Below are 22917 nucleotides of genomic sequence, written 5' to 3' on the forward strand. Positions count from 1 at the left end.
GAAGTTCTTCCTCATGTTCAGGTGGAACTTTCTGTGCATGAATTTCTGTTGGTTGCCTCTTGTCCTATTGCTGGGCACCGCCGAGAAGAGCCTGGCCCCATCCTCCTGGCACCCTCCCTCCAGACACTGATAGACGCTGATGCGGTCCCCGCCCAGCCGCCTCTTCTCGAAGCGAAGCTGGTGGTGGAGGGAAAAGGCGTTATTGTAGTTTCAGAGGAAGGAAGAACAATGCCTTTCCCGGATCCCCTAATCCTATATTTTTCTCAAAAGCCGCGGAAATCACCCCAAGCGGCCTCTCCGCCTCCCTCCCGCCCGCCCATCCCGGGCCCCGGCGGGGGGCGGGGCCAGCGGCGGCACGTGACGGGGGCGGGCGCCATGGCGGGCGCGGGGGCGGTGGGCGGCAGCCGAGACCTGGCCGGGGCCGCGGGGCCGCAGGGCCGGGCGGCGGAGCAGACCCCGAGAGCCGCCGCGATGTCTTCCGTCGCCTCCTACGAGAGCCTGGTGCACGCCGTGTCCGGGGCCGTGGTGAGCGAGCGAGCCGGCGCCGGGCGGGCAGGGGGGCCGTGCCGGCCTGGCGGGGGGCGCGGGCCGCCCTCAGCCTTTGTTGGGCTGCGGCGGGACGGGGAACCGGGCGCGGGGTTCGGGGCAGCTCGGGGCCAGCGCTGGGCCCAAGCAGCCGGAGCCTCTGCTGAGCCCGGCAGGAGCTGCAGGGCTGCCCCTCAGAAAGCCGGCGAGGCGCGTCGGGAGCTGAGCATCACTGCAGTGGTGAGAATCGACGCCTCCCAGAAGCTCAGGCAGAGGGGCAGCACCTCAGCTGTGCGGTCCGAGAGCTGCACTGGGCATCGTCGTCCTGCCACGGCCTCACAAATGCTTAAGAGTTGCGAAGGGTGAAGCAGCGCATAGATGTTAATCAAAATGTAAGGCGAGTGCAGTGCAGCCCGAGGAGATTTGTATCACTTACTGAATTAAATTTTTTTCCCATGACACTTGTAAATTAGAAAGTAGTGTTTAATTTTGGTAGGTTTCCTAGTATGCCCAGCCCTTGGATTTTTCTTTTCAGAATATCTTAATGTCTTAACAGCAAATCAGCCTTCTACTTGCAACAGATTAGGGATTTTGGTGCGTGTAGCATGTTGGTTGGGCATACTGATGGATAGAAAGAACTCTCCATGTCTTCTATAGGGTGAAAGTCACTAAATGTTATTGAACGATAAACACTGAAACAGGCTGCCCAGGGGGGTCATGGAGTCTCCCTCTCTGGAGACATTCAAACCCCACCTGGATGCATAACCTGCTCTAGGTGACTCTGCCTTGGCAGGAGGGTTGGACTAGATGATCTCCAGAGTCCCCTTCCAGTCCTAACTATCCTGTGATTCTGTGATAAAGGCTGATTCTAAAAAGAAAAAAAGACTAAAGGATGTTTAGCTTTTATTATAAATAAACACGAGATTTTTGTCCACTCCTTCAATTGTTTTAAGTCAGCTTGTTTAAGCATCAAAGGCAATGGGGATTTTGTTTCTGCTTTCAAAAAATGAAACACTCTCAAATTATCTCATTAGTGAAATACTACTCACTCTCCTTTTGCTGGCTTCTACAGAAGTCAGTAGTGCTCTTTAGCCCTCGCTGTTAGCTTCTCACCCTTGAAAACACATTGGTGTAATCAGGCTGGGCCCCTGAACAAAGTTTGTGGTGTGAACCAAAGTCATAAATCCAGCCATAAACACAGAGCTGCGCTGAGGTACTGAGTAAGAAGCACATGTCAGATCACAACATGATAAATTTTGTTTATCTTCTAATATACTGAAAGCTTGCATACCTTCTAGGCTACCTAGTCAAACTTGAGACAAAGGAATAGTTTCGTGAGCAGTAAAAAAAAATCAGTGCTTGATTTCCTGTAAACTTTAATCGAATTACATAAGTATTCTTTACTTTGTATGTAGCTAAAATGTAACCTTCTTGTTGCAAAAGCTATAGGGATGTGAATTTTATAGGAGCGTTTTAGCAGTAGTCAGGCTACTTTGTTTGACTCTCAATGTTGTCTGAAACATAGTATTTAGTTTTTGTATATGTTTTAAATTTTTTGTTATTACTGTTTTTTAGAAAGCTTTGGTCCTGTGCAGCTCTTCTTGGCAGAAGTCACCTCGGGCCATTTGTTCTGGCCACCTCTTGGCTACTGCACAGTTGTTTGTCTGGCACTGTGATTGATCATTGAACTGATCTGACTGAAGATGTAGCCCCGTGGAAAAAATTGTTTTTCAGCCTGATTAGTTTCTTTGTCCACACCATCGTGTAGGTGTCTGAAAAGTTATGCTGCCAGACTGGAGGAGGAAGGGGTGCAAATACAGTTGACCAAGAGTCTGGGATTACATAAACCAGTCTGTACCTGTCTGAGTGATTATTCAGCAGTAAAATGACTTGACTTGGCAAACTACCAAGATTCAGGGCTGACAGGAAGGTGGTGGGAAGGCTGACAGCAAAGCCTCATCCTTCCAACAGTGCAGGGGCATACATGTCAGCATCTGCTCCTGCAGTCGGTACTACGACTTACTTTCCGTGCTGGTCTCAAGTGTGATTCAGCAAGGAATCTGACTCTATCTTGAGGGCTTTTGTTGTTGGGGAAAGGACTGGTCCAGCTCATCCGTCTCGTTTTCCTTCCTTCTAGCTGTGAAATCCTGTCTTCTTCATATGATGCTTCTGGCAGCCTTCTCATCATTTAGTTGCCTTGCTCTATTTGTAAGCCCAGGGGAAAAGTAACTTGGCTTTTCTGAGTTTATTTCCCTCAATTTAGCAAAAGGAGGGAAGAGGGTATGAATTGTCTTTTATTCACAGTGGTCTATTAGGTCAGCTTAGTTATCTCATGACATTCTCTTCAACTACAGCTTCCTATAAGTTTTAAGCCAGTTTGACAGTCAAACACTGAAACAGGGTTCCTAGAGAAGTGGTTGATGGCCCAAGCCTGTCAGTGTTTAAGGCATTTGGAAAATGTACTTAAACAATGTACTTTAGCTTTTGGTCAGCCCTGAGGCGGTCAGGCAGCTGGACTAGGTGATCACTGTAGATCTCTTCCTGTAGTCTGTTTTGTGCCTTGCGTCCACCTGTTTGTCCTGTGTGACACTAGCCCAGCTATTTGCCCATTTCCATTTTCTGATTTTGAGTGCAAGTGTGTGTGTGTGTTGCTGCTGTATGGTGGATTGCACTGAGAGTAGGATTCAGGATGGATCTCACTTTGGGAGGATGGAAGCAGGATAAATTGAACAGGGGAAGGCTGGAAGTTGTAGTGACTGCAGTCTTATTCTGTGTGTAGTTGTGTGTAACTGCATTTTGAGGTTGGCTTCAAAATTGCGGTAGTGCAGCCATCATTAGGAGGTCTATTTTGGCTCTTTCTGGCACTTTTTCGTGTTGGCACTAACCTAACTGAAATATATTTTTTATAAATTTTCAGTCAGGTGGGTTCATTATTCCTACTTGCTGTCCAGTGGGGTACATGGTAGGTACTGAGAATGAGCAGACACAGGACAAGTGCGTGGGAGAGCAGAACCAACCGCTTTGGCAAGAGCCCAAACTGAATGGGTTAAAATAACCAGGCAATTGTGGCCAAGTGTTTGCTTTCGTCTTCTGCCTGGTGTTATGAAAATTGGGAAAACCTAAATCTGGTTAAGACTTCAACCAAGAGTTGCCCTAGTGAGGAAACACCACCTGAAAAATAATCCTCTGTTGCTGGTAGTAGAGATAAATCCAAGCAGCCTGCTCGGGAGCGGGAGTGTTTCCAGAGGCAAAGCTCACTTACATATATAGCGTAACACAGCTCTAGAAGAGCTCAAGTCACACTGTGCATTGTGCTTTAAACACAGCACTTGTGTGACTTGCTGTATCCCAGACCTTCCCACCATTTAAACAGTTTGCATGACTGCTAATGGAAGAGTGCCACAGCTTTAGCAATCACTTGATGCATGGAAAACAGGTTTACACCAAGCCAGGGGCTTTTTTTTTATTTTGTTAGATCTCTTTTCCAAAAGCTGTGCAATATTATTGCTGGAGTATTAAAAACTGACGAAGGTGAGTGATAGCAGGGAGAGAAAGGGAACAGCTGCTTGTTTGGAAGATACGGGTATTTGCAAATACAGTATTTAACCTTTTGTAAAGGACGGTGTCTGATGGCTTCTCCATTTAGAGGCATTAGTGGTTGGATCACATAGGAAGTGAAGAGGGCATTGGATTCACAAGACATGAATCTGGTGACATCTAGGTCATGATTTATTGAATTCATTATATGTAATTCGTGCCACTGAGAGTGTCTTGGTAGCTGATCTTTATTGCCTAAACTGGAATTTAGTGTAAAGCTAGATTAAGTCCTGAAAAACATGTACTATGAGTTTTTTAATGAACAGAAATTTCAGTTTGGTCATTGTTTTCTTATTCAAAACAAGGTTATTGTAACACAGTGTTGTTTGTGTCAGTCTTCTTTTGTTTTTTAAACTAGAATTTGGGTATTGAGACTAATGGGAGGTAGAAAAAGTGCAGTGTATTTGTCTGCTGATGCTCACTTTATCAGCTCTTGGACTTCAAAAATGTCCTCCTTGGGCAAAAAGCTTTTAATGGTTTTAATTATAGCTTGATCTAATGCAAGAGAAAAAAACCCCTGATTTGTAAGTATGGGACCAAAACCCACTTCATACAGACATTGTTCTACATGGAGTTTATCCCCTTTTTAAACTTGCTCAGCAGACTGGTTTCTGGGTGAGAAGTGAAGGGCTACAAAGAGTGTAGCAGGCACTGTACAAGCAACTGATACACCATATAGCCAGTTTATTTTGTTTTTCAGGGCAGTATGACTGCAATGACTGTATTTTTTCCTTTGGATACAGCTAGGCTTAGACTTCAGGGTAAGTGTCAAACTCTAGTTTCTTTGTACGATGGTGTTTCTGTTCGTCTTGACTTGGGCGCTTGTAAGGGTGGTTGTAGGGGGATATTTTACGTGAACGGGAATCTTACCTGTCTAACACTAACACCATTTTTCCAGCTGAAGGTAATTCTTCCTTTTGAAAGTGTTGGGCAACCTTTTAATTAGCTGAAAAGGCTGTGTGATCCGTGGCCAGACATGGGTTTTAAATGGTTATCTAAGACGAAAGAGAAAAACAAAGATGTGAGATTGCACAGGATTATATTTCTGTGTTGTTGGTTTTGGCTGCTGAAAACACTTGAAAATGCAGGGGCACTATCATGAAAAACTAGTCTAAAATTATTACTGAGGATAGTTTAAAGGAAAAAGTCCGGATTAGAACTGGGATTAGGAATATCCAATATTTACAAAAATGCATCTGAGTATAAACTTTTTTCTGACTCTCTGTCTTCTGGTCAAAAGTCACAGAATCACCAAGCATTTTATTACCTTACTAAAACTCTATTAAGAACCTGAGGGAGATCATCAGCCAGGTTTTCAGAAGTATGTGGCTGAGAAACGAGCACCATATTGCTGTTGGACGGCTCTCAATGCAGGAGGAGACAGGGCTTTGCTAAGGCTTGGCTGTTGGCAAACACTTGTTTGCAGGAGACTGCTCTGCTAGTGGTGCTAGTCTGGTGTCCAGGGAACAATTCTGAGAGCAGTTAGGCAGGCCCAATTTGAGTTCCCTGCCTAGGGGAAGCCTACCTTCAGTTCATGTCACAACTATCAGGAATTGGTAACTACAGATACTCTGGGGCACAGCAGAACCTGCTGGTTTGGGGAAAAATTAAAAAAGGAAGTAGCCTCACCTAGCAAATGAAAATAAGGAGATGTTTTATGGAATTGCTGCAGAAATAGGGAGCATCTGTCCTGTATGAGGAAGAAGAAACAAGTGCTTCTGGGGTATATTCAGAATAACAAGGATAAGGACTTGAAAAATAGTGCCAAAAATTGGAATAATCGAAAAGTCTGATTCTTCTGTTTTCCAGTTGATGAGAAGCGGAAATCTAAGACAACACCGGCAGTTCTTTTGGAAATAATCAAAGAAGAAGGCTTGTGAGTAGATACTGATTTTCTGCTTATCTCCATGTAGACAAGCTCTAAAACTAATTTGACTTTGCTTTTAAAGTGGATTAGTTAGCTCGTATCTGTCTGGACAGATTTTTTTTCTGAATTGAAATGTCTCCATGTAAGTGTGATATGACTTGCATAATCTTATGTGTTCATCTTTAGCTAATTAGGATTAACTTTCTTGAGCACCTTATGCAATTGATCTGTTCAGTGATGTAACTGTGCCTTCATTAGAGAGGTAGCTGTGCCTCCTCAGCAATGCAAACGTACCTTCACGTACCTGATGAACCAGCTCTGTCTGCCTGGATTCTGGGGTGTGTCAATTTCTCATCATCAAGATGAAACTCCTGGGCAGCCGAGCCATATTCAAAAGGAGAATTGAGACACGTTTCCCAGTTGGAAGGTTTTTTCCTGCTCCTAAACATGTAGAAGTAAATAACACATGACTCTTTGCTGGTGGGATCCAAAATCTGTCTAAAAGCAGTTAATTTTCGGCTGTGCTGCACTTTTGTATTTGCCACAGTCTGAGGTGAGCTGGCTGGGAAAAACTATTGTATGCCTGTCCTTGTTAGAAGTATTTTCCTAAGGGAATCCTTGAAACTCCTAAGTAGACTAGAGCTTCTAGGACATTAAACTTGACAAAAGTTTAACTTGGCCCATAATGTTCTGCCACCTTTGAACTTGGGCAGTTGGCAGTTGTACGCATGAGGAGTTCTCTGCCAGTTGGTGATCTCTCTTGTTCACCTTCCTGTGTTGCTTTTGTCATGCAACTTTTTTGCTTTTGTCATAAACTTCAGTTAAAAAAAGGTGAAAGGAAAACAGTTAAAAAGAAAAATTAAGAAGTTAACTGGGGTGGAGAGACTGCAAAAGTGGTCATCCTACTTTTCCTGTGAAACTGAAAAATCAGTAACTCTGACAAGAGAAGAACATCGCTTCTTCCAAGGTATTGGGAAGGCCTGGCTAAGCAGTGGTACTAATTTTAGAGATGTGTTTGGAGTAACAAAAACACACCAAACAACAGCAAAACTGAAATGTGATGTGAGATCATAAATGTATTGTTCACATTAGCTTTAGAGTCTTGTCTCATAATATACTTTTGTGAGCTGCTTATTCTCATCTAGAGAAAGCAAATAGGTTTAGCTAATGGACTTTCTGCAGAAGTTTATCAAACAACTTTGCTTTCTTACTTGCACTTTGTCTTTTTCTGGGTGATTTGAAAGGTGTTTGTTAGTGTACACTGAGTTTTTCTCAAAGTTGCAGTTTAGAATGCAAGCTTAGGGGTTTTTTGTGTGCAGAAGTATTTGTTTACAGATGCTACCACTGACAATTTAAGTCATTTAAATAAACTCATGGGTTTTGTTTTAGTTTCATGTTTTGCACTGCAAGATGTTTCATTTGATAATCATCAGAAATTGTTCTTAATAAATCAAGAAAAAACAAACTAAAATGCTCAGTTAGAGGACATAGTCCCCACAGCAGATTTCTCTTTTTCTTTTCCAGCACAGAAGAGATAGGTAATATAAAAATTGTTTTAATATGACTTATGAATAACTGTGTAGTGATTTAATTTGAAATTATAACTGTATGTATAGCTAAGGCTGTAACTTCAGAAGCAGTCTTAATAATGTGGTGTATTCCCAGCTACATGGGAGGGATGGATTTGAGACAAAAAACTAGCATTTACATTCTAAAATCAGTCAGATTTTTTTGTGTGTTTACCAGCCTTGCATCTTTTACAGCCTCCATGGAGATCCTTATATTCTATGTATTCCCAATATTTTAATGAATACTAAAGAGCCTCCATAATTACTGCTGTGGAGGAGATTTATTTTGCTTTTAACATGATACCAGTTCTCTACCTGTTCTGTGCAACTCCAGTGAAGGTGTGTATCATTATCTTTTTTTGGATGTGTTGTAGAACATGCTGGGAATGTAGGGCAGCTGTTGAGGTATCCCTGTTTTACAGGCTCATCAGGCCTGTGAGAGAAGGGAGCTTTGTTAGTCAGCTGTTACGAAATCGTTCTTAAATCAAGACAGATTTAGATGATATTTGGTTTTTCATCTGTGATTAATATAGTTAAAGTTAACTAGGTGATGTCTTTTTCTCACTGACCTGACTAATTTTCTCCAGAATTTACTGCCAGGCATCTGTTAGAAATTCCTCCTGCCTGCAGATCTCGTGCCCCAGGTCGTATCCTTTGCAAAACTCTTCTTGGTGAAGTATATTAACTCCAGTAACTAGTCTTCCATTTTTAAATTTTATGTGAGAATCTGGACTGCTTTTTTTCTTAATTTAGTATGGTTTGTTAGCATTGATATAAAAACATCTATTTTGTACTTTATGTAACATACAGTGTTGTATCTCTGGGATCCTCCACCAACATGTAAAATCAACCAGATCACATAAATACTTTGCTGATCCTTACTGTGTCTTTTTGCTTTCCATTAGGTTGGCACCATATCGAGGATGGTTCCCTGTTATCTCCAGCCTTTGCTGCTCCAATTTTGTTTATTTTTATACATTTAATAGTCTTAAAGCCCTCTGGGTCAAAGGTCAGCATTCAACCACTGGGAAGGACTTGGTTCTTGGGGTTGTTGCAGGTAATACTTAAAAATCTCCGTTTTGTCAAGAATGTATTTTTTGGTATATTCTGTCTAATGTTTTTCTTTATGAAGTCTTCTGGAGGTTACACTGAGTGCTCAGACCTCCCAGTGTATGCAGACTTGCTTCTTTCTGATTGCTCCTTTATGTCCTTCCCACCTCGTCAGGAGATGCATAAACCATTCCTGTTGTGAATTCTGACACAAAGCACGATGCTGTTGTGGTCTGGTATAGTATTTGTGTCTGATGTAGTGTTTGCCAGTGTCTAAGCATCATCACTAAGATGTTGAATATAAGTGGCAGGGAGAGGTAATAGTTGGCTTTTTTTTTTTTTATTTAGAGAAAAAGAGATATGCAATTCTGAAATATTTTCAGTTAGGTAAGGAATTTTATTGTAAGCATTTAGGTGTCAGTTTTCAGACTTGTTTTTGGGTTATCACCTGAAAGTGACAGGAAGTCCCTAGATACGTGCAGGTCCAGTGGGACCATATGTTCTTTTTTCATTCCATCCTCCTGTGTGGATGGTACGGTGGCTTCTTTGAAGGGATGATAACATTAAAGACCTTTCTAGCAAATCCAGTGTGAAAAATTACTGCTGTGTGCCTGTGTTTGCCAGTAATATTCTTTAGGAACAATTGCACATGTGACCACACAGAAACAAGCTGATTTAAAAAAAAACCTGCAAAAAAGGTCTTGAGGTCTTGGATTTTTGATTTGGGTTTTTTGATTTTTTTGGGGGGGGTGAGTAGTTGGCAGTTTCTTGTTCTTTCAGTGTGGGCACGGTGACTGGCTAAATAGTTGATGGAAGTAAGTAAGGAAATTCTTAAGTTGGTTATATCACTGTGGTAAAATGCCATGTAATTACATTTTTGAACAAAGGCTACAGGAATTAGAGTGACAGCTCGTTAGTTAAATGTCTAGCTCTCCTTCAGTGTCTGTAGTTTATATCCTTATAATGAAATCATATCTGGTTTAAATTTTAAATCTTCTGGTTCTTGCTGATTTTTCTTTGTGCTGTGTTTTGCATTAGGTGTAGTGAATGTACTCCTGACCACTCCTCTTTGGGTAGTGAACACACGTCTGAAGCTGCAGGGAGCAAAATTCAGAAATGAAGACATTGTACCAACTAATTATAGAGGCATAATAGGTAAGCACCTGTTGTTGTCTTCAACCAAAGAAAAGTTCATTAAATGAAATATATCAAGGACTTTGAAGACTTTTGTTCATATAACTGGTTTCACGCTGTAATATCTGTGCTTCTGTCACTTTGCAGTCATTGAGTTTTACGGAAAACTGGACTTGGCTATTTCTAATGGTAATTAAGAGTTTGCAGTATGCACCCCTGTGACTAAAATGCCTTTTGTATGTTATCATAGAGATACTGGAACAGTAGTGAGCCTTGTGAAGTGATAGCTGGGAGTCTGAGTTTGGGCAGACAATCTGCAAATTAAACTTCACTCACCTTAATCTCTTAATCATCCACATGTTCAGGCTGCCTTCCTTTTAAAACGAACCAACCAAATAAATATTGTAATTTTGAGGAAGGTTTAGAAGACTTTAATGTTGATGCCATGCTTCCACTAAAAAGAGCAGGGTGTCTCTGCAGATGACAAGCTGTGTTTATGTTGGTGGTGATGTGAGCAAGAACCTCCTTTGTCAGTACCTTTCTGTTAACTTCCAGATTAAAATGGAAGGTAAAAATAGTTGCATAAAAGTCTACTGTGAATTTTTATACACTTTGAGTATTAGGCTTTAAGTATAACTTCTCTTACCTTTTATGGTAAGTGTTTTGTACTCAAAATTTTAATGATCTTTTTCCCCCCACCTTTTGTCTCAGATGCCTTTCATCAGATAATAAGAGATGAAGGAGTCTTAGCTTTGTGGAACGGTACTTTCCCCTCCTTGCTTCTGGTCTTCAATCCTGCCATACAGTTCATGTTTTATGAAGGCTTTAAACGAAAGCTTTTGAAAAAGCAGCTGCAAGTGAGTATGTTTTGAGGCCAGATGGTGAACATGCTCTGTTATAAGACAGGTTCTTTGATATGCACCACTTGAACAAATTCAGAAGTGTAGGTTTGGTTTTCATTCTTGTATTTTGGAGGATTTTTTGAGTTAGTGTATCTAAAAAGGATCTAGCATCATGAAATGAGGTGTCAATCTTTCATGTCCTTAGGAAAGATATTCCTGTGATGAATTCCTCTACCTGTAACAATAGAACTGCACCTCTTGTCCGCATTTGTTTACATTTGTTCACAAGTCTAGATTTAAATTAGAGATTTCAATTCTAATATATCTTTTATAAGTCCACTTTTAACACTTTCTCCAGTAAATCGAGTATATAGAACCTTCAAAGTATCACAAAGTATCTGGGCCCTATCATTTTAATAACACTTTTTTCTTGAAGCCCTCAATTCTTCAGTGTAATTTTTCCACAGATGGACACTAGAATTGAACCATATTGCAACCATACCTTCCTGATTCTCTAAATAGAGGCATAATCACTTTTCTGTCCCTGATTTATAGTTCCCTTCTTTTTTCTTATTCTGTTGTATTTCACTATATCAGGTGTAGAATCTCAGCTGAAGTCATGTTTCTTTTATGTTCTGGCAAACTGAAAAGCATTTGCGTTACATTTTCAGATAATGTCATAACATAATATATGTTTAAGCTCTGGCTCTTTGCTGTTAATTTATGATTTTAGGATGCATTGTCTGATTTAAAATGTTAGGTCATATCAGTATGTTTCAAAGCTATCTTGTTTTTCCTCAAGACATAGTGAGATTATTTTTACATGAGATTTTGCACTATCAATGAGGCTTCAGACTTTTACTGTCTTTAGTTAGTACTGCAGCTGTAGCACTCCATTTGTGCCTGATGGATCTACCCAGTTACATTATGGACAGTACATTTTTTGTGTGATGAGCTGAGCTTCCCTCTGCATTGCTGTTTGCCTCTTGGCTAATGACATATTTATTTATATATTTATTTCTTGTGTTTCTTTTAAATTCCTTAGTTCCACCTTAAATTAGGGCATTTCTTTATCCATGATCAGTGGAGAGGGAAAATACTTTTTTTCCCTAGCAATGGTAATTTTTATTTTGGACAATATTTTTCTTCCTGTTTGGTCTTTTCCTGATTGTCTTAAATATATCAGATTGATCCTTTTAGGATGTGCATGTGTAAGCATTTTTGTGATTGCAATCAGTATATTTTGGAAATTTCAAGCACGTTTTGATATGGGCACCTACTTATTTTCCTTGATTAATTCACACTGGTAGACTGAGATGCACTGTAATCAGTATAGGTTATAACAATATATTTGGTGCATCCTGGAATAGTGTGGATTTTGGCAGTGAGGATGGGCTTCCAGCAGGTGTTCTTAAGTAACAGGGCATGAGATTTTCAGCCTATGTCATCAAGACTAAAATTCTGCCTGAGAGTGTAGTAATTATCAGGATTACAGGGTGATGTTCAAGGAGTCTTTTACTGTCACCTTTTCACAAGCACCGTGTGACTTGTTAGTTGCAAAACCTGAAATGTCCATTGATGATATGTTTAAATTATGCTTCCTTATCTTTTGTCTGCTCTCGGTGATTTAAATCGGTCTAGTTGTATGGCCTTATATAAATGCAAAAGCAGGTAGAAGTAAAAAAATAAACTTTAGTTGTGGGCAAGTAAGTTGGTTGAACTATAAGGTCTAGGGATTTCATGAAATCTTCATGCCAAAGATCCTTAGATAATCTGGTAGCAGGTACCACTACTGAATCCCCAAACATATATGGGTAACTGGCTGTTTTGGTACAATGTGGAAATAAATATGTTCTTTATCTATTGAACAGCTCACATCTTTGGATGCTTTTGTCATTGGTGCAATAGCCAAAGCAGTTGCCACGACCCTCACTTATCCTCTGCAGACAGTACAGTCAATTCTGAGGGTAAGTAATAATTTTGTTTCAGGGTGACTCTGACTTGTTCTGTATCACGCAAGTGTTATTCATGTGGCTAGTTTTTATTTGAATTAATGGACCCATCATTTTGGGAGGTATTTTTACACGGTGCAGGCCAGTGATTAGGATGTCTCTCCTCTTGGATTCTGATCGAACTTGATGTTAGTGGTGCACATTTGTTTCATGTAGCTGGTAGGATTGCCAGCGTAGTGCATCGGTACAGAAGCTGATGCACTATGCTGCTTTTACGCACTACAAGAACGTACATTTACTTCTTTGAATATAAAAGGAAAATGCATCAAGAGGGAAATTAAGTTTAAATCTTCTCAACCCAATCTGTTTCCAGATGACCTAGAGTAATAAAAGAAACGTTCTGTTCATAGGCTTTGTTGTTTGGATGATGGTCTGACCTTGTCAGTATCCAGAATGTGATTCATCGGGGGAAGCTGAGGTCCCTCATAAATATCTTTAACCACTTGCCTGGCTGTGTAGGCTAACTGTAGTGGTAATGGTAACACTTGCACTTTTTCTTACTTTCTGGATAATGCTGCTCCTTTCAGGATGTACCAATATTGTTGGAATATTGACACAAGACCAAACTTATTAGCAGGGAGGAAGGAGGATACCTGACCATGCATAAGCATATTGTACTTTAATTTCTGTGCTTTTAAATCTGTTTTTATAAGTTAAATATTAATAAACATTTCCACCTGAAATATGATGCTATTTTCCTAAGTATGGAGAAGCCTTAAATTAATGGTAAAGCCATTATGTTCTAAAACTTGTATAAATTCTGAGAATTAGTTGAATTATTGAAAATGAGCCTTCTGTGCTAAGGGTATCACTTTTCAGACTTTTCTAATATAGGAATTTTCTTGTTAATTGTACATCTGGAAGAATTAATTTTCAACTAATTTTCAAGCAATTTTTTAGTTATTTGAGTTATTCTTCTCTCTAATTAGAATGAAATAAATGTATTTTGATTTTTCATAGCCTGTAAAAAGATACTTTGGATGCTATATTTCAAAGCAACAGGACTTGAGTATGTTTACTGTGTGATTTTGTCACTTGCCATCTTTCCTGAAATTTTCATAATTTTTGATCAGCTGAGGTAGTTCATTCAATGTCTTATCCTGTTTTAACAGCCTGGACACTCCTCAGAAGCTAAACTAATAGCAAGAATTCTATTATTGGAGTGACAGACACAAAAAATATTTAACTCTGTTTGGATAAGTTGCAACATCAGTGTGTTTTTAATTTGTGATGCTTTTTCTGCTGGTGTAAAGGAGAACTGGAAGGAAAGTTGGAATGCTCTGTTTTAGCCTGAGCATTGCACGGCAGTGCAGGTTTCATGGGGCTACATCCCTATAAGAGCTTCAGCCCTTGTTCCTTTCCATGGTTGCTATAGAAGTGGCTACAGTCTTGTGGCTTCATGTTTCATCTGTCTCCTTTTAGCTTTTTGAACGAAATTCTTCTGTCTCATGATGACAGAAGAACGACAGCTTTGGTAAGTTGTGCTGCCAGCTTGGTGTACTGCCCAGCTGCAGCTTCCTGCTCACCTCAGCTGCAGTGAGACAGTTCCCTGCTGGCTTCCCAAGCAGTGATGAGTTGCCTTTCTGTGGGAGCACAGCTAAACCATCAGTGTCCTGGTGGGAGGGGGGATTTTTCTCACAGTGGCCCACTGTGAAATGAAGTGGCTTATATGATACTTCTCCATGCAGTTCCGTCCTCTCCCTGTGATGGTGAGGAACACGAGCACCCTCTCTCTAGTTCTGCAGTCACTAGGTGTGACTTTGGTCCCTTTGCTCTATGAAAGAATAGCCAGGAACCCTGAACACGTCTGCTGAGAACAGTGGAAATATGCATCTCTTGTACCTGTGCTGTCCAGTTCAGACTTGCTCTGCTTCATGATGCATTTCCTAATCTAAAGCTAGCATTGTTCTGTTTGAAGTTTTTGATACTCACACTAAGTGATGCTAAAGAAAAAGACCATGAATAAAGGTTTAGTATTTTCAGAAATAGCATTCTGCATGAAGTATGCTTTATATAGTTGTAGGGAGTTTTTTGAAACAGTTTTAGCAGATTTACACAGAAGCTAATACAAGCTCAACGAAATTCATATAAACTTACACATCATAACTAAATTCTGTCATCAAAGTAGAAGTATAGGACTGTTTTTTTCCTTTTCAGCCTTTAACCTTTAGAAACCTACTTTTGTTTGAAAGTTATTAGGGTTCTTTGTAATGAAGGTTCTGCACCTTTGCTTTCAACTGTTTGGCACAGCACTCTTCTTGATAAAGTGAACGGTTATCCTTTGTAATTAATTGACAGTAGTAGCAGCTTCCAGCCTTGCTGTTTCGTATGTCTATCTCCTTTTCAGGATGACACATGACATACATGACACTGGTTTTACTCATTATGCAGTGAAACTATTCTTTAGCCTATGTGTCAGTAAAAAGCAGATAAATTAAAATTGCCTCTGGAGATATAGCAACACTTAATGTTCTTAGTGATCCTGGTTGAAGAAGTTCTCTTTAAAGTCTCTTTTCTCTTTCATAGAGAATGCTAGTCCCTTTGGGAGATCTCCTGCAGTAACCACTGAACTGTTAACATCCTAGTGAGAAATTAATGGGTTTTTTTTCTCTCTTGATGAATCTTTGTTTGCAGTACAAAAATTGTCCAGTGGTGGAGAAAAGAGGAGAATGAAGCACCTAATCATGGTATAGTTTGGAAGGCTATGAGTAATCTGGGCAGTGCCTGACACTGTAACTTGGAACCTAGTTAGCAGTTTTTTGGGGGGGTGTCTGACCCTTTAAGAGTAATTCTTAATACTGATTAATCAATACCAAATGAGTTAGTTGCTGGTGAGAAGACTGTGGATTTTGAGCCGTATTTTAGCTAATAAAGGGAGATTTTCACTGGCATTCTCTTGCTGCTGTTTCCATCTGAGTTGTTGAGACACACAGTATCATCCTGGCATTTTCTTAAAGTTTCTGAACTGTCTAAATCAGCTTGCATACTTCACCTACTGTCAATGGTAATGTCTTATACCTAAGATGCAACAATTGTTTCAGCAAGTTCTGGGAAAAAAATCATCCATTTGCAGTTGTTCAAGTTCACCTTTCTTAGCACAGAGGCTTTATACAGGCTTCAAAAGCTATTAGGCTGTGCTGTTATAAATACAAAAGTGTGCCACTCTTGTATATTAATAATTCATAGTTACAGCTTGCTGACAGTACTATTGACCTGGATCAGATGAGAGTATCAGTGAATGTAGAAAAGGAGTTACTGAAGTTGCTAATTTAGCTGTGAGACACAAAACTACAGCAGCAGCTATTGTGCCTACTGAAAACCAGTTTGGGGATAGGCAAGTGCGGTGAGTAAAAAAGAAATATTATTTAGGCCAGGTAGGTGGATCAAACAATTTTGGATTCTTCCACAGCAGTCCACACATAAGTGTTTTGCTTCAAGACCATTGTTGGGCAGATAAATTTTGTGTTCAACTATGCAGTCTCAATGTAGTAATGGTTTGCAGATGTGTGAGTGAATCTTTGTCAAGTGAAAGCTGAGCAAGCCAGAAGGAACTTGCTTTGAATGTCATATCCCTACTACGACTCTGCAAATTATGCTTTTGAAATCTTGAAGACTCTTTCTTCCACAGCAACCAAAAGAGAGGAAATACAGCCATGTGTAACACTTTGTTAGAATCCATCTTAAAACCAAAACAAATTATTGTAGCCTATACAGTTTTCATGCTTGCTTTGTGAGCTTTGGCCTCAGTTCCAAGCTGATGGCCATATGACATGGAAAATGTTTAAAGAAGTTTAAGATAGGCTCTCCAGATTTCGTGTATGTGTGGCATTCTCTGCCAGGCACTGTGGGGAAATAGTACAAGAAAATGCTCTTTGTTTTTTTTTTTTTCAGTTTGGACGCCACAGGTTGAACCCAGAGAACCGAACACTAGGCAGTCTTAGAAATGTTCTTTACCTTCTTCAACAGAGAGTGAGGTGAGCTTTCCCATTTTTTTTCTCCTACCATGATATAGAAGACTTAGGCATTACTAATATGGTGAAAATGTTGCTGGATCTGAATTTTGTTTCTTTGCCTCCCTTAAACTTACCATTTCAGTCAACCTGGTTTTTGTAATATCTTGCAGAATAAGTCCACAAGCCCAAATTCTCCTAAATACCTGTATAGTAAGTGGCATTAAGGATACATATGGATACCAATTCATTCCAACTCTCATCTTGAAAAGCAGGTTTCTTGCTCAAAAGACCTTTTATTTCTGCAGAATTTTCTCTTTAAAATATTATTAAAGGTAGCTGGCACTGGAGATCAAGAACAGTTTTAAGATTCCTACAGTTATCTTTAACTTGTGATATTAATTCTTTATTGTAGTGTACTGATTTACTTACAGAAAGCTATTCACACTTGTTTTCTTGTTTGTTTGGTTTTTTCTCCTCCTTAGGCGTTTTGGATTAGTGGGACTCTACAAAGGCCTTGAAGCAAAGCTCCTGCAGACAGTCCTTACTGCTGCTCTTATGTTTCTGGTATATGAGAAACTGACTGCTGCAACCTTCACAGTCATGGGATTAAAGCACTCACGCAAACATTGATAAAGGAGCCTATGCCAAAGATTATGGGGTCTAGAAAACACATTCCTTTTTTGAGACCAGGCTGGGTAACAAAGGGTCCTCACTTCCTCTACTTCTTTTTTTAGCCACCTCTGTCTCCAGTATTTGGAGAATCTGGAATATGCTCTGTAGGACCTGTTGCCACAAATTCAGGGATAGCCCATTCCCTATTGTTCTGTGGACTCACTGCTTTAAGAAACAAAGACACCTTATTTAAGCACTTGACATAAAATTTTAATGATTATATGATTTGGTTGACATTCTTGGCGAGAATTAATCTCTGTCACTATGCTTTCTTGTTTTCCCTCAAATAGTCCTCAGTTATTCCTGTATCTTTACCTTCTGTCAGCATCTGGTGGGGCTGGTTTTGTTTTATCTTCCTTGGGTGCCTCAGACACCCCCCCAAACAATTGTGTTATTTTCCTTGACCTGTGTTTGTCACTTCATATTTGGTTCATTAAAATAATTCATAAAGATTAAGATTTTTGGCATAGTTTTCTTTTACCTTCAAGTATGTTTGTGGCACAGGATGTGATATTTCCCCGAGTACCTGGTGGTGAGGTCTCTGAACTGCTAGAATGTATGTTACAAGCAAGTGGATATTCTGTCTTCTTGAATCCACCTATTTTGAATCTTGAAAATTTTGAATGCAGATACTGACTACATAGAAGGAACACAACTTGTTGCTTCTTCAAGCTGCCTCAAGAAAACGGACTTGCTACGCAGAAATACACAAAGTTTTGTAACCCCAGTCCTTGTGAGAATATGTGAATTCACACATTCTCATGCAGACAGGAGGCACTGCCCTATGCTTCAGAACTGCTATGCCATCTCAAAAATGTGCTTTAATTATTTTTCCACTGATCTTCCCAGACTATAAAGCATAAAGGTCATAACTGTTGTCCCAGTTAATGTATATGTGTATGTTCGTTTTGCATAGTTTTGGTCAGTACTCCTCGACCATAAAATCCACATTAAATCCCACTGTGTTCATCATTAAATTTGCAGTATGATTGTTCTGAAGAACAGTTTTCTATTTGAAGTACTGAAAAATGTCATGGCAGTTTAGCACCAAGAATGTATGGGAAAAGACTTAAATGCTGCAAGAAATACATTACCGAATTACAAAATGGCACCTTTTTTGGAGTCTTAATTTTAAGTATGAAATTGGAAAGCAATTCTGCAGATGTTGTCTTTTGAATAAGAATAAAGGCCAATTGCTTCTTTTAAGAATATTCAGAGTACCTATACAAGAAGAATCCAGTTCAACACTGGATGATTTTCAGTCCAAGTAGGATTTGCATATGACAAGTAAGAATGAAAAAGTGCAATGAGCTGTAATTATACTTTGTTAAAGGATGAAACCTAATGAAAGACTGGAGACCTCACCTCTGGAAAAGAATGAATCACAGTACTGAAAATTTCCATGAAGATACTCTGACTGAAACAAGGTGTCCTGTGGAAAGGTAGTCTGCTGTCTTTTTGGTGTTTTGTAAGAAATTTGGAATCGGTAGTATGGCTCTTGAAAAGCTACCTCACGTCAAAAGTCCTGGTGTCAGAATCATTGTGGGGTAGCAAAGTGGTTCTCATGCCACTCCGGCTGAAATCTATGTGGCTTCTGGGAGCTGTAGTTTAGCAGCTCAGGTTGCTGTGGTCTGTGGCACAAAGGAGCAATTCCTACAGAAATATTTTTTTGGTTGCTATACCTATAAGAAGAAAGTAAATGCTTGCTAGCATTTACTAGCCAAAAAATACTTGTCTGTCTGCCAGTGTGGACTCAAAGGGATAAAAAAGTATCTCATTTTTGCAAAAAAGCTGAATACAGAAGCCCCATGTAGAGGAGTGCTGGCCTTGGCTGTGTCTGCGTTACTATCAAGTCTGGAAGGAACAGACATTTTGCACTTAACTCTCTACTTGGCTCTGCTGACCAATTATAATGAAACAGTTTCATAAAGGAATGAAAGCAAAAGCTACTGAAGCCGGGAGCACCTTTGATCTCCTTTTAGTGGTAGACGTGGCATTTGAAACTTTTTTTTGCTTCTCCATTCTCCAGTATTGATTTAGGTATTAGTCTGAAATAACTGAAAGACTACTTAACCTTGTGTGACTGAGCCAAACTACAGATGGTTGAGGAATTGTTCAGTCATTCGTTCAATCAGCAGGCAAATGTTCATGTTACAGCTGGTACCTCTGCCTTAGTTTTCTCAGGCGTAGTTTGAACAGATGATGACATTTCTCTTGGAATACCTAGAATTATTTCTGGCTTCGAAGGTGTAGGTGAGTATCTTTGAAATTAAAAAAGCATAATTTATCAAAGTAAACTGTGAAAGACTATTTCTAATCTTTGTACTGAAGTTGTAAGTCACCCTTGGTGAATACTGTCCAGAAATAAAGCTGAAATACAATAATTTTACTCTATTTTAAAATATATTTATGTAAATTGTTGTTTGCTGATGTCCCCCCTCACAAGCAAACATATAACTTCGGGGGGTAGTGTAAAGACATGATTCAGCTAAGCTCTGTAGTCATTTCACTGGAAAAAAATAGTTGTAGGAGAACTAATGACAGAGTTCCACGTCAAACATCACAAAATATGCAAGTGTCCTTTTGGACAAAAATGACTCCTAGCAGACAGGGTTGTGTCAGTTCAAGCTGGAAATAGACATGGAAACAGAGTATGAGGTGGTGTGGCAGCAGCAGCTCTATGCACAAGTACCTGCAGTGGCAGCCTCAGTTGCCAGTGCACTATACTTCTGCTGTGCAGTCAGTACGTAATTGTGTGTTCTATTCAAAAAATTGTGTCAATTCACTTCTGGAGAACCTAACAAAAAATATTTTTATCCTCAGGTGAAAAATAGACCTTCTCCCTAATTTTTTAATAGTATTTTTGAGGAAAGAGAGAAAGGAAAGATGATTATAAAGGACAGCAGCAGAGAGGATCGTCCGTCTTAGCCAAGTTCCGTCATGGATAATTCTGACCTTGGCTCAATTTAGGAGATTTAAATTTAATCCTATGCTGTTCTTTCTCTTCCCCACCTCACACTTAGGCTGAAGGTAGGAAATCCCTGTGGCATCTTAGAGATTTCGAAGCAAGTGGCATCTCAGGTATCTGTGATGTTTGGAATGAATTCTGCTCCTATTTGTATTCCAAACCATGTTTCTCATGATTATAGATTGTTTGCCTCTATAATAGGACAGTACTTAACACATTTTAACTTATTCACTATGTTATTTGCATATATATGTATATATATATATCTAATATTGTATAACAGAAATGTTATTCACTAAGCCTCAGTTAGGAGGATGACAGCTGATAGAATATATTCTTTTTGTCTTATGTAATGTTGTTGAGTTGCTGAGTGTTGCTAAATAACAGTGTCTGCTGCTGGAGCAGGCTGTACTTTGCTGGAAGCGTCTCCCCATCAAATGATTTTCCTTTTCTGGCTGCACTGGAGAATGTTATTAAAACCTGAAAGCTGGTGCATACCCTATGTGGGAGGAAAAACTAAGATTTACCTCCAGTCTGTCCAAAAGGAATAGAGTGTGCTGCAGTGCTGCACTGCAAAGTTTCTTGTCCAGATTAATCCTTTCGTTACATGTCTTACTGCTCATCTGCTGAGGAAGGAAGAGGGGAGTACTGACCCTGGACTTTTGTAGTAAAGGCAGGTAAACCCAGTCCATTCAGAGGAAAGAACAGGTGAGCTTTCAAGATTGCGATATTCCTGCACAGTGCTCTGTTGAAAAAGGTATTCATTGCCATCAATGGAATTATTGTTCCACCACATGTCAAAAACATTTCTCGACTGATGAGCGTGTTGCAGGAGAGCGCAGGGCCATGGGAGAGAGGAGCTGTTTGAGAGGCCTGCAGTGCTTCAGGGCTTGTGCCCATTGTTGCGTTTTATGTCTTTTTCTTTTTAGTCAGTATGACTTTGAAAGCGAAGAGTTAGATGAGGAAGATGGATATCTAAACCAGGTGTTTTTATATAATTGTTTAATCACCTAATCTACAAGGCTGAATTCTGCGTCTGCAAAGGCTGCTTCACTGGCATTATAAACTTCTCTCTGCCTCTTGCAGTTGCTGTCTCCCACAACAGAAACAGAGGGGTTTTAAGGCACAGTCTGATGGTGTGTGTGGGCTGCCAAGTCCTCTTCAAAGCAAGTTTTTGTGGTATGGAGACTGTCCATGTCTTGCACGAATAAAGCTGTGCATGACTATGTGATCTGTAGGGGGCTGTTGGTGCTGACCCAGTGTAAAACATTACTAGTGTGAGACATCATATATAATTTATATAATATTTATAGCTTACAGGTTTTCATAGCAGTAGATAAAATAGGATAGTTTTAGGATTCAATGAACAACAGCAAAAGAGCTCATTTTGAGCTGGCACTTCTGGCAATAAACTGGCAATTTTGAGCTGGCAATAAACTGCCTTCTGCAGAATTATTTGAACTTCTGTATTCTTCCTTTGGTTTGTGCTTGAAAGAAATGGACTCCAGAACTTTCTGGAAAATAATAACTAAAATGAGATCTATTCACCTCTCTATTTGGCAGAAAACATTTTTCTCTGCTGTTCGTAGCAATGTAGTGAATGTGTCAAAGCAGCCTGGAGGACAGCACGGTCACTTCAAGGTAAGGGGCAGAAGCTTGCAAAGAGATGGATTTTATTTCCCTCTGCAGCTGGGGAGGTACCAGTGCAGTTACTGCAGCTGGAGGAGAGAGAAGAGCAGCAATTTGGTGGTGGTCCAGATCAGAAAGCCCAGCAAGACAAGAGTCTGGCCCCATGGCTTGCAGTGATGGAGATGTACAAGTGATAACAAGGCCAAAATCTATCTGTGAGAGGTTCCCAGACATCCATCTCCAGCATGTGAAGAGATCCTGACATAACGGTAGGGCCTGACTCACTGAGGTGCTATCGCAGCACCAGTGAGCTACATGGGTCACATCATCCTCTCAGCTGTACCAGCACTGAGTCTTCATTTTTACAACCCCTGGCTGAAAAATTGGATGTATATTCTTTTGGAGCTGGAATGGTCTGGATAGAGGTTTTTTTCTTGCTGAATACCCCATTACTCAGCACTTTTAATTTGCTGTGAGCATTGGAGTTGGAAAGGACTTAAAAGACACACGGTTATTGGTCACACTGGGAGCAGCACCTCAGAAAAGCAGATTTTAACCACAGGGAAATCCTCTTCACAGTGTTGTATTTGTAGCTTTATCTCTAATGCCAAACACCAGATTGATACACATGTGCTGGGCGCAGGGATATCTGTGCAGAAAAGGCCTGGGATTAAACACCACCAGCCCGGTGCGGTGGTATCAGCCCCAGTTTATCCATAGGAAAACATTTTTCTGACTTCAGCCAGTGCTCAGCGCACACTGGGAGAATTGCAATTGTTAGTGCTTGTTATCCAGCTGTCGTCACAGGGCACGTTGGTCTTATTCTTAGTAACAGCTAATCTCTTCTGTACGCTTACATCCAGATATGGAGCATGAGGTTGGGGGTTTTTTTCCCAATAGGATTTATTTGGAATTAGAGACAAATGCCAACCAGGCTTTGGCAGGCTTCACTGTGGCTTCCTTACTGAAAATTGTCACTTTATAATTCTTGGCCTGGCCTTTCTGATCTTCCATCTGTGATGGACAGATTTCAGCATGTCTGGGTGGATTAAAAACATGATAGGACCTCCCTTTAGATGTTCCGTTATCTCAGCTGAGTG

At 40.1% G+C, this 22917-nt stretch overlaps 1 protein-coding gene across 2 annotated transcripts; it reads left to right on the plus strand.

Moving 5' to 3' along the window:
- Positions 1–361: 361 nt before the first annotated feature.
- Positions 362–17676, plus strand: SLC25A17 (solute carrier family 25 member 17). 2 transcript variants are annotated; one of them, XM_032687492.1, is made up of 9 exons: positions 362–525; positions 4823–4883; positions 5932–5998; positions 8463–8614; positions 9646–9762; positions 10453–10598; positions 12455–12550; positions 16487–16569; positions 17031–17676. In XM_032687492.1, exons 1-9 carry the CDS (start codon positions 376–378, stop codon positions 17176–17178), a joined length of 1020 nt encoding a protein of 339 aa, XP_032543383.1. In that variant the 5' UTR covers positions 362–375; the 3' UTR covers positions 17179–17676. The 2 variants fall into 2 exon arrangements, with proteins under 2 accessions (XP_032543383.1, XP_032543384.1); XM_032687493.1 differs by lacking the exon at positions 362–525 and adding an exon at positions 2902–3584.
- The last annotated feature ends 5241 nt before the right edge of the window (positions 17677–22917 follow it).

This window comes from Chiroxiphia lanceolata, chromosome 5 (genome assembly GCF_009829145.1).
Source record: "Chiroxiphia lanceolata isolate bChiLan1 chromosome 5, bChiLan1.pri, whole genome shotgun sequence".
NCBI lineage: Eukaryota > Metazoa > Chordata > Aves > Passeriformes > Pipridae > Chiroxiphia > Chiroxiphia lanceolata.

Excerpts from the sequence above, each read along its gene's own strand:
- SLC25A17 (XM_032687492.1), top strand. The coding sequence starts at position 376 with ATGGCGGGCGCGGGGGCGGTGGGCGGCAGCCGAGACCTGGCCGGGGCC. Across the intron at positions 4,884-5,931 it reads AGCTAGGCTTAGACTTCAGG|TTGATGAGAAGCGGAAATCT; the intron begins GTAAGTGTCAAA and ends TCTGTTTTCCAG. Across the intron at positions 8,615-9,645 it reads GGTTCTTGGGGTTGTTGCAG|GTGTAGTGAATGTACTCCTG; the intron begins GTAATACTTAAA and ends GTTTTGCATTAG.